Source organism: Lathyrus oleraceus, unplaced genomic scaffold (genome assembly GCF_024323335.1).
Source record: "Lathyrus oleraceus cultivar Zhongwan6 unplaced genomic scaffold, CAAS_Psat_ZW6_1.0 chrUn0001, whole genome shotgun sequence".
NCBI classification, from domain to species: domain Eukaryota; kingdom Viridiplantae; phylum Streptophyta; class Magnoliopsida; order Fabales; family Fabaceae; genus Lathyrus; species Lathyrus oleraceus.
This window is the reverse complement of record NW_026112392.1, coordinates 358,647-370,840: the sequence shown is the minus strand read 5'-3', so window position 1 is coordinate 370,840 and position 12,194 is coordinate 358,647. Positions and strand designations below refer to the sequence as shown.

General features: G+C 34.3%; 1 protein-coding gene across 1 annotated transcript; it reads left to right on the top strand.

Moving 5' to 3' along the window:
- The first annotated feature begins 1,586 nt into the window (after nt 1–1,586).
- On the top strand, nt 1,587–4,877 carry LOC127110502 (ras-related protein Rab7). Its single transcript, XM_051046103.1, has 7 exons — nt 1,587–1,814; nt 2,047–2,073; nt 2,182–2,281; nt 3,288–3,434; nt 3,720–3,800; nt 3,954–4,099; nt 4,551–4,877. Exons 1-7 carry the CDS (start codon nt 1,762–1,764, stop codon nt 4,618–4,620), a joined length of 624 nt encoding a protein of 207 aa, XP_050902060.1. The 5' UTR covers nt 1,587–1,761; the 3' UTR covers nt 4,621–4,877.
- The last annotated feature ends 7,317 nt before the right edge of the window (nt 4,878–12,194 follow it).

The window sequence follows — 12,194 nt, the reverse complement described above, 5'->3', positions numbered from 1 at the left end:
AAAAAATTATCCAATTACATATCCTCTAATCATGTCAAATTCTTATACAGTTTATCTGAAGACCGTATCTGAGTATTAATCATCAGGTTAACCATGATGATGCTGCAGTTTGGACAACAAAAACACCAATCATCTGGTTCACTACTATGGAGATACACCAGAGTGACCATGTAAACCTGCAGTTCGACATGCAATAACAAATTCCAGAACCTCCGACGTGTTTAAGAGATTGGTATCAATAAAGAATCGATGGCCAATGAGATTATTCCGATTGGAGAGACTTCACAAAAGAGATGTGTTGTCATTGGAGGAATCAACGACAACACATCTTAAACAAACCAATCATACATGGTGCTAGACCAACTTAACATTGGCATGATTTAGGTCGGTTACAATGTCACTGTTTGTGTCTGAGTCAAGGTATTTGATTGATCCATGCCAACGAGTTTCGTTATCAAACACCCAACAACAAATCCCCGCCCAAGAACAATGTCAACCACCCAAATCCAACGACCAACCTCACACTATCACCCTACCATATACACCCAACCACACAACCAATTCATGTCACACACCCAAACTCAAAACCAGGAACCAAACCCTAACCACCAAAAACCATACACAACCACCTCAACTGTCTATAGCCCGAATGATTCATACAATTCAATCTCATCTCATCATAGCCCTCCACTTATGAACACCCAAATATCCCAACGCCACAACACTCAATCATTGTTTGACTTTATTACACCATAAGAACCATTGCTTCGTTTCCAAAACGATTCAATGTTCCAATTCGGGCAACAATATCGTCCATAAACCACCCAATTACAACGACTCAACTACGACAACATGGACACCTAACTTAATTACGGCAGCGCCGTTGGCGGCAACACCTCCAACTATTAGGGAGAAATGATGACAAATTTATCAAATACCGTTGGACCTTCCACCGGACCTTCACACCAGTCACCATTGCATCATGTCAGCACTCAAAGACCCCAAATACCTCAGGGAAATCGTGAGAGACCTCGAAGGCAGGCTAACACACCGAGATGTGAAACATGAGGGCGTTTCAATCGGGCGAGTCATTAATTTTCTTGTTAATTGTTATGTATTTTAACTATATATCATAATATTATTAAGTATTTTTTATTTACCTATTTATTTTATTTATTTATAAGTATAAAATAAAAAATAAAAAAAATACATAAAATTTGTACCACATGCAAAGACGCATGCACATGATAGATAGTAAGCATGTGTCAATTGCATTGGCTTCACTACATGCATGCATGCGTTAATGGTACTATCACTTCTGCTCAATAACAAAATACATGCGCCAAACTAACTGACGCATACTTTAAACGTATGCATGAAACATGTTTATTTTTATTATTTAAGAAATTAAATTGAAATAGTTGGTTATTTAAAAAAAATCAAACGATGAGAGATGTAAAAAGAAAATTAGAAATAATCAAGCATGGAAACTTCACTTAAAAGTCATTCAAAATTTAATTTATCAAACAATACATTAAACTTATAGAAACATAGTAACAAGTGAGGGCAATTTGGGAAATAAAAGAGTGATTGGAGTAGCATTCATTGTTTCGTAGGTAAGTACAAATTCAGTCTTCCTCCATCTGTCTTTCAAAACTTACTTTTCTTGCGCAAAAATCTCAACAACATCACAATTCTCTCTGTTCCAATCCAATTTTCTTCCTCTTTCTTTTTTTCACAAGATTTTGATTTTGATCTTCCATGGCTTCTCGCCGCCGCATGTTGTTAAAAGTCATAATCCTTGGAGATAGCGGGTAATATTCTCCTCCTCCTTCTTCTTAATTCAAATTCCCAATTTTCATTAATCGATTCTTGCTTAAAAGGGAATTATTAGGAAAAATAGAAACTATTAATGAGCATTTTGGATATTTATTGTGAAAAATTACTTTTTTATGTTATAGATTCAACAGATTTGCAATTTTCTTCCTATCATCAATTTTAGAGGCAAATTTATTGACTTTTTTTTTTTTAATTTGTGTTTTGCAGGGTTGGTAAAACATCATTGATGAATCAGTATGTAGAAATCTTGGATTTTGATTAGTAATTTCTTGAAATGTTTGACAATTTTTTTTATTGATTTGCATGATCATGATTGTTTTGTTTTTATTGATTTGCATTTAGGTATGTGAATCGGAAGTTTAGTAATCAGTATAAGGCTACCATTGGTGCTGATTTTCTCACCAAAGAAGTTCAATTTGAAGATAGGTTGTTCACATTGCAGGTGAGATATGCAAAAACACAATTTGATAGATTTCATTGCCACTTTTTATATAATCTAAGGTGAAATTTAGCTTAGAGAAGCCATGCGTGATCGCTTAAGACCCGTGTTCTTGGTTTCCATTTCCCCTGGTAATATAGTTAAATAAACATTAGAGAAGATATTATGGAAGTTTTTGGAAATGCATTTTTGAAATAGATTGGATGTTTATCAAAAATTTCAAAACATGTTTATAAGAGTTTTTCGGAAATTTATTCTCTCTAACAAAACAATTGAGCCCAAACCCCTATCTTGTAAGCCCTGTATTTGGAGTTGCTGGTAACTCCTACTCGTCGCATACCATCATAACTTTGTGGATGTTCTCCTTCGCTGCCGTAAGCACTGATGTGAAAGGATCGATTTTTCCTCAATGGAAATGGCAGAGATCTTCATCCGATTAAACCTTCAGCAGATCCAAATCCAGTTTTGCATATTGTGCTTCTAGCTGGGAGCTCTTTAGTTTTGGGAATTGAAATAAGTAATCATTGTCTTTTTGAAGAGCTAACCAACCTATTAGTTTGTTTGCTGCTTCAAATTCGGCTGATATGTTTTTATTTCCAGTTACAAAAGGTTTTGTTCTTCAGATTTCATGAATAGAGAGTTATGAATTTTGTCCACCTCTTCTGCTTTGATGGGAAAACTATCAGATTAGGATTTGTTGTCAATACTAACATATTATTGTCAAGGTTAGGCAAGTGAATGCAAAGAAATATCCTAGTTTTTTGTCGTAAAATTAATGTCATTATGTGTATGAACTATTAAATGACGTCCATTATGCATGATATTTGATGATGGTTGCAACTAGTTCACTTTCTACATGATGAAATATCAATGTATGTTTGGTTGTATCTTTTTTGCAATGATATTCTCAGATTTAATGTATGATATAAATTAATTTGTCTAAGATTGAAATCTTCTCTGATGTAAATAACATGTATTTATAATTTTTGTATTTCTATTGTACACGCAGATATGGGATACTGCTGGTCAAGAGCGGTTTCAGAGTCTTGGTGTAGCTTTCTACCGCGGTGCTGATTGCTGCGTCCTAGTTTATGATGTTAATGTCCTGAAATCTTTTGAAAACCTTAACCATTGGAGAGAAGAGTTTCTCATTCAGGTAATTTTGTTTAATCATTAGAGAAAAGGGGATATGCGCTGCCAATGTAAACTAGTTTTACACAACATCCAATGAGAATTCAGCATTTTGCAGTTACTTCTAAATTGCAGTTACAAAGTGGTCTTACGCAGCCATATCACGAGTTCTCATTGGATGTCACTGTTAAACTATTTTACACTGACCCTGTGACTCTGTTAAACTCAAATCAATACTAAGCTTTGTTGTATTTTCACATCTCTTTTACTAAAGAACATCAAGAAACTCTTGGATTTTTTTGATTTTCAGGCTAGTCCATCTGACCCCGAAAACTTCCCGTTTGTTGTGTTGGGAAACAAAATAGATGTTGATGGTGGGAACAGTAGAGTTGTAAGTTACTCTTATGATTTTAGAAAATGTTATATAGATATCACATTTTCTTAAACAAAACAAAAGCAAAACATGTTCTCTTAAATCAAACTATCTCTAAATTTTCTTCTACAGCTTCCAGAAGATGTGACATGACTATCTCTTTTTTTGCAGATTTCTGAGAAGAAAGCAAAGGCATGGTGTGCTTCAAAGGGAAACATACCATACTTTGAGACCTCTGCAAAAGAAGGATTTAATGTTGAAGCTGCTTTCCAGTGTATAGCTAAAAACGCACTCAAGAATGAACCTGAAGAAGAAATGTGAGTTTTCTTGAACCGGGTTTTTCTTTATGCATGCCATTCTTCGTTGGATTTGGCACCTCTAAAATGAGTAATTTACTTCAGAGGGTAAAGTAATCTCAACTGTTGATGAGAAAATCAGTTATTGATTTTACGGACACATGCATTACAAATCATGGATGTGTTTGAATTCCAATCACTGATTTTCTCATCAACAGTTGGGATAGAGTAACTAAATCCTTAATCATTAGTATATTATTTACAATTTCTTACTTTTAAAGCTTCATCTTTACTCATCAAAAGCATGGTTATCATGATTCAGTATCTTGCAATACATGCAATCGTATCTTAATTCGATACATAACTAAAATCCAATCGAGACAAATTTCTTATAGTCTCATAATTTTGCCATGTCACTTGCTTTTATATAAAATTGTCATATCTTTAAGGTGGCTTTTGTTGATTATACCAGGTATCTGCCCGACACAATCGATGTGGGCAATGGTGGACGACAGCAAAGATCTACCGGTTGTGAATGTTGAGTAGGGAGTTCTGTGATTGTTTGATGCCAACATAGAAGTGTCCCTCAATGATTAGCCAGCAGCTATTTTTATTAGCAATGGTAAAAGCAAGGACAAATTGCAAATTCTGTTTTGTATCTCAGTAGTGTGGGTTAGATGTTCATTTTTATTTGTCTTGATCTCTAATGTTTGTCAAAATATATACTGAATGAGGAAATGTATACTGGTGAATTTATTGCGTGCGTTTGGGAGTTATTTATTGCAATTGATGTTCATAATTTTTTGGCTTTGGGTTAGTAATGCGAATCCATATTAGATTTGTGATTGGTTGAGAGTGTATCAAAGGTTTCCATTTATTTATTTTTCTAGTAATAAGATGATGCAACACACCATTACAGAATATTCCTAACCCTCCTCCTCTTTATGATTTTCAAAATAAAGATGCCAAAGCATGTAGGATATTCCCAAATGTTTAACTGGATTCCACTTATTGGATGCATGGTTCTGCATTGATAAAAATTGATTTTGTAAAATTGATTTTATTTAAAAGTAACTGGAATATTAAGTGATCTATGTTTAAATATATTTATGTAAGATGAATTGAATAATAATTTTTATCATAAAAATTAATTAAAATTTAAAAGCTAAAAGTTCCAAGTTAAAATTAATTTTTTTAGTCTTTAGATGAAAGTTTCCAATTAAAATTAATGCATTTGTGGAGAGATGGTACTCGGAGACCTCGTCATTTCATCTCACGCATGGTGATATGTCTATCACACTCGACGATGTCTCGTGTTTGCTACATCTGATCAGGGGAAGACTTTTAGATCATGAGAGGATTACCAAAGACGAGACACTCGAGATGATGGTAGATTATCTAGGGGCTGACCCAAGGGAGGCGAATGAGGAGTTGGATAAAACCAGGAGTGCTCATGCTAGGTTTGAATACCTGAAAAAGATATATACAAATGAGATCCTGAGAACACAACAGGCTACAGGTGATGATGAGCGGGTGACGTTCCACGGATCGCATGCTATGAGAGCATACCTTATATATTTGGACGACACTTCGATTTTTGTGGCCAACAGTGCCACTTATACAAATGTCGTCTACCTACGGTACTTCGAGGATTTTGAGCGGATCCATGAGTACAACTGAGGGGTCGCTTGTTTGGTCTACCTGTACTCGAAGTTGAGTGAGGGTTGTATGTGGAAGACGAAGCAGTTCACAAGTAGCGTCACACTACTAACGATAATAATTATTGGTCTTTGAATGTTTCTTTGTCGTTTTTATTTCATCTTTGCAAAGCTAGCACTGATAATTCGTGTGTTTTAAACTTTTCATTTCAGGCTTGGATCCTCTAGCACTTCCCGTGCATCTCCAGCTGAGAGAGTGTTCTAACTTACACTGAGGATATGTCGTGTGCTACTTCTTTTTCCCCACTCCGAGGGAACCAAGCGACTGAGTCTTTCAGAGTCCATCTTGACTGCTTGGTTGCCGATGACATGCATTTCAACAACTATGTTGATCACCGTGAGATGCATTCATTTGATGAGATAGTGCTATACTCTAGATGGTTGCATCTCACTGCTCCTCATCTGCCCGAGCATGTCATACGGAAATTCGGCTACACTCAGACCATTCTTAGACACCATGTTGTCTCTGCTCCTTCTGCTTTGATACATAGACAGATAAATTACATGTTTGATGATTATAAGAGTCATATAATACCAAAGGAGGCACATAATACCATAGGTGAGAACGACTAGAGCTACATCAACAAGCATATCAGAAGGTTCTTCAGAGTGTCACATCCGTACATGATGCATGCTGCTCCAGGAGATTCTCCGAGGCCAGCTCATCAGAAGATACTAGCGGAGGAACAAACACAGTTAGATCATGCTGATGATGTCTTGCGTAGATGTTGCATAATGGAGATTGCGCATGCATGCATTGACACATGTATCTTCCATTATGGGTATGATGTGAGGCAGGTCCTAGATGCCATCATGACGGAGGCACGAAGGGCATTGATGTATCAGAGACAGCGCATGAGGACGAGGGTGATTGATGGACGAGGAGGTAGAGGAGGCATATGAGACTCCACAATATTTTAACATTCAATCAGAATTTGGTGCATCCGGAGATGCGTCTATGGAATATGGGGGCATTTAAGTATTTTCACATGGTGACTAAGAAACATAAAAGGTGCATCATATGTGTATTTTAATACACTATATTTTTCTTTCTACTAAGACTTTTATACGACTTCTCATATTTTTTAATTGATTTTAATAGGTTTTTGAAAGTTCAGTTGAGTTCTGCTTATTTTTTGAATAAGTGCTTATTTTCTGAATAAATAATTATTTGCACCATCTCGCTGTGTAGATCTTAAGTTGAGCGTCGCATTCTAATATGCCTTAGAAAGCTGAGAGGATAAGCTAAATTTTTTGTGTTGAAGTCAGAAGCAAATGCGGAGTTCAAAAGAGTTGCATAATTTGTTCTCAATTCAAACTTAAGAAAATAGAAGAAAATACTAGTTTTTTTGGCCGATTTTGTATTTCTTTCGGGTCGGTTGCTTTTAGGCCCGAATTCCCTTGCTCTATTGAAACAAATTAGTAGTTTTAAGACTATTATTTAGTATTCATGAAATAAGAAATAAGGATTACGAATTCTATGGAGATCTAATTCTCAAAGAGTTGATCTGCTGTATTCGGATTCCACTTTGAGATTTTTATAAATTTCAGTTTAATTTCGATTTCTTTTCAATTCTTTCTATAAACTCGTTTTCTTAATTAGATTATTTTCATTTGCTTAATTTGATTGTTTCTTATAGGACGGAGTTGATTAAATTCAATTGTTTGTATGATCCTTAACTATAATCATGTTAGCGTAGATTTTTCGTTATCGTGTTTGATTAAGTCATGTTTGTTTAATTCGCAATTGCTTAAATATGTTTGCTTAATTCAGAAATTAGAAACATGCAACATATAATACCAATTGCGCTTGTCAACGGGTATTGTAATAGAATAAGATCAAATTCGCTTATGGGATTGGAATTATAAGAATCGGTGATAAGTTGGAAATCGGTAAATAAAGGATGCCCCCCTAAAAATATGAAATTCCTTATTTTTCTTTTTCCGTTTTCATATTTTCAAAAAAATCAGAATTTTTTTTGGAGTCCTATTTTGATTTTATTTGATTTTTAGTGATATTTTCATATTTTATTTTATTTTATTTTCCATTTTTTCAATTGTTATTCTCATTAGGGACATTGTTGGTATTTTCATAATTGTTGCATTGCTGACTCATGATGCATGACTACTAGTGATTATGATTCTGTGTTCTCCCATAATTTGCTTGATTCTGATTTTGAGTTTGATTATTATAATATGTTTGAACAAATAACATTAAGAGAACCTGTTGCACCAAATGTAAATTATAATGCACTTCGTAATGAGTATCTTGAAGTTGTTACATATTTTGAATTGAAATCTGGTTTAATACACTTGTTGCCAAAGTTTAGTGGTCTTGTAGGTGAGGATCCGCATAAGCATCTAAAAGAATTCCAGGTTTTGTGTTCTACACCATTAAGGCCTCAAGGAATTACCGAAGATCATGTCAAGCTCAAAGCCTTTCCATTCTCACTACAAGGTGTTGCAAAAGATTGATTGTATTATCTTGAGCCAAATTCTGTTACAAGTTGGAATAACATGAAGAAAGTCTTCCTAGAAAGATTTTTCCTTGGTTCAAGAGCTGCTTCGATCAGAAAATAAATATGTGGTATTAGACAGGTTGACATGGAATCATTGGCCAAATACTGGGAGAGATTAAAGTAGTTAGTGTCGAGTTATCCTCACCACCATATTTCTGAACAATTGTTAATCCAATACTTTTATGAAGGACTGTTACCTATGGACAAAAATATCTTGGATGTTGCTAGTGGAAGAGCATTTGTTGATAAAACCCCAGCTGCAGGTAAAACCTTAATTGAAAACATGTCACTCAACTTCCAACAGTTCATAACCAGAAACAATCATGTGGTTCAGACAAAAGGAGTGCATGCAATTCAAGCTTCTTCTTCCAACAGAGCCCTAGAAAGCAGACTTGATGAGCTAACCTCAATTTTTAAACAATTAGCATCAAGTAAAGCTCAAACAGAAATGTTATGTGTTATTTGCACTTCTCCTGAACAACAAACTGATACGTGTCCTACCTTGCAAGAGGGTGTAAGTACTGATTTGCCTCAAGCATATGCAACAAGCGTCTACAATCCTCAGATCAATAATCATTATATATACCATTCAAACCTTTGATATGAGAATCCAACCACACAACAGCAACCTAGGCCGCCACCACCATGTGAGTTGGATTTTCCATTTAGAGGTGTTTTGTATGATGTCAAAATTAGGAGGAACTTTAGCATTTTTGTACATTGGACGATATCAACTGTGAAGACAAGCTTCCAAAATATTTGGATGAAGACAAGCTCATCGATAAAGACAAGCTAAACAATGATATGATCAAATAAGGAAAAAGAAAAAGTGCTTAAGACTTGACTTCACTTGCAATATTGGATTAATCAAACTTTTAGGTATATGAAATTCTTGACTAAAACAATCTTAGTGCTCAAGTTTTTTTAATCATGCATTAAAAATACATTTTTGATTTAGAACCTTGATAAAACATTTTTCAAAGATCATCTAATGTCTTGGTTATATCTCTAGATGATACATGATTTTGAATCAAATGTTTTAGCCAATTTTCATATTTTTTAATGACGAAAATCGACCGCACCTTGGTAACAACTGGTTGCATCATAAGCGTTTTGGCTACTGACTTAGGCAAAATTTCATTTTCCACTAATGACAATCGATTGCCATGTTTATGCAATCGGTTCTCACAAGCTAAATTTTTAAATTTTTTAATGTTGAAACTTGGTGCAACCGATTGTGATTCTGGTGCAATCGATTGCACATGTATGTTTTCTGAAAAATACCTTGTTTGAATGCACCTTTTCATCATATCCTTTCATGGCATCCCTTACATAATTTCTCTAATGAAATTTCAGAATTTCTCTAACCATTGCCATGACTTTTGAATGATTGCTTTCATCACTATAAATTCATTTCAAATTTTCATTTTTAACTTACCTCTTTCATATAAATCTTAAAATCTCTCTACATATCTTTCATCAGTGTCATACCCAAAATTTGTCCAGGTTTAAAAAAAATCATACATTTCTACTTTGTATCATCTGTATAGCATAATATATCCTTCATCATAAATAACACTCAAAATGTTGGCCTGAATAAAATTTCGGACATATAGACAGATCGGTTGAATCATTTATCAAATGTATGTAAAATAAGCGAAAATAAAGTTTTGAAATCGAGCTTGCAGACGTCAGTATCATTAATCTACGATCCACATAGTTTAACCTGACATACTCATTTTCATTTTTGACTACTTTTTCGGTCACATTTTGATCAGTCTGAGTCATTTAACCAATTATAATTTTTTTCAAAATCTAATCATTTTGACACAAACATTTTTCGATCAATTTATTTTCGTTTTCAATTCAAAATATTCATTAGAATTAATTAGAATCATTTCTGTGTTAATTTGATTTCAATTTGTTGTTTGGTTATTTATTGTAATTATCAAAATTTATTCAAAATAATAATAATTAGAGAAAAATAAAACCAAAAGAAGATGTGCTTGTCATTGGATTCTTAAAAAAAAAACTCCACAAAATATCAAAACCATAATTTATTATCTGCAAGCCGTAGACAGCTGTAGCAAAAAGAGAGGAAAATATTAACCCAATCACTAGTACACTCCAACGGTCACATGAAATTGCAAAAGAGAATCTTTTTCTCTCTCAAACGCGTGGAAGAAGGAGGCGTGGATAGATAGCATAAAGGAAAAAATAAAGAAATTGTTGCATGGAAGATGCTCCCTCCATTCACTAATAATCAATGTTTTAAAAACCAGACCGGAGATCGAACTAGTGAAACTTGCAACTTGGTTGACGTAACACCAACAATCTCAAGTAATGGGAGTTGGTACCTATAGGTTTTGTATTAGAACCAACAATCCCATAATCAAATTGTTTATCCTCCTTCTTGCCCATTTCTTGTATTAGAGCAAACAATAACAACAATAATACCATGTTGCCTTCCAATAAATTGTGTCCACGATAACACTTTGGTTCAAAAGGGAAATATATGTTAGTTAAAATGTGTAAGTAAAACCATGTAAGTAGGACCTATAGTGTGTTGAATTACTCGTAGATTCCATAATTCGATTAAATTTTTCAAAACTTCATATCAAATATGTAAGTAAAATATATAAAACCAATGGGTGAAGGATTGAGTAAAATCTTTAGGAGAACCATCACGTTGGAAGCATATAAGGAGAACATGCTCAATTGAACTACCTGATTTTTTAGGTGTGGAGAAATATCTGGTATATCAGATTTATAAATTTTTTGATAAATCTAAAACCCATACAAAATATTTTTAAAAAAACCGGTAAAAATTCATACTGATTTTTCAAAAATCCAATAAAAAACTCATTTTATTTTTTTAATAATCCGATAAAAATACATATTTTTTCTTTTGGATCAGTAAAAAACTATTGAAACACTTTTGAATAAGGTAAATAATAACAAAAGTAGTTTTTGTCATTATTGAAAAATATGAGGTGTCAGATAGACTTCTCATGCAACACTAATATAATATAAAGGCAATTTCTTTTTTCACCCTTAGATGTTCTTACAGACCCTTGGCAAAAAGTAAAAAATGCCCATAGTTTTTCAGAGATGCATCTCCGAACGCACTGTTTCTCCATTTTTCCAAAATTTAATTCAGAGATGCATCTTCATATTTGTTTTAGGATTTGCTCGTAGACACATCTCCGAATTGCATCCTTATTGGTTTTCGGAGATGCATATCCGAAACTTTCCTGCATGCTAACTAATGTATTTATCTCGTATTATTTCAGGAAAAATGGCTGCAATCAACGACGACAAAGTAAGACTCGACCATGAGACATAGCACGCGTCCGTTGGACGTGAGAGGGATAAACTTCATAGTGATCAAGAGAGAGTTAGGCGGGGAACCGTCTCTAGGCCTCATGAAGGGAATGATCTACTTCTAGGAGATACCAATCATAAGGGTCCTCATCCTAGTGGCATGTCTCTCCCGATCAGGTAGACCGGGAGGAAGCTCCTACTGCTGCATAAGGTGTTCCTCCACTTGCAGACCCTTTCTAGGAGGGCAATCTGACATCTCCTTACTGATATACTATATAGGTCATGTTGTTATGCATGTCGGTGCTGAGAGGTATTTTTGTTAACGATTGTTATTTATATATTTTAAACATTTTCCCTACGACTGATATTTTGTTTTTTTAGTATTTTAACAGAAGCACAATTGTTTGAAGTCTATTAACCATATCGGAAATATTCTAAAGCTTAATCAACCAAAGGATCATTAGTTATAGAGTGTCATACACTACTCTGGTCTTGCAGACCTGTGTTGCTCTAGTTACAAAACTATTAGCCATGACAAGCAATATGCTTTTGCTG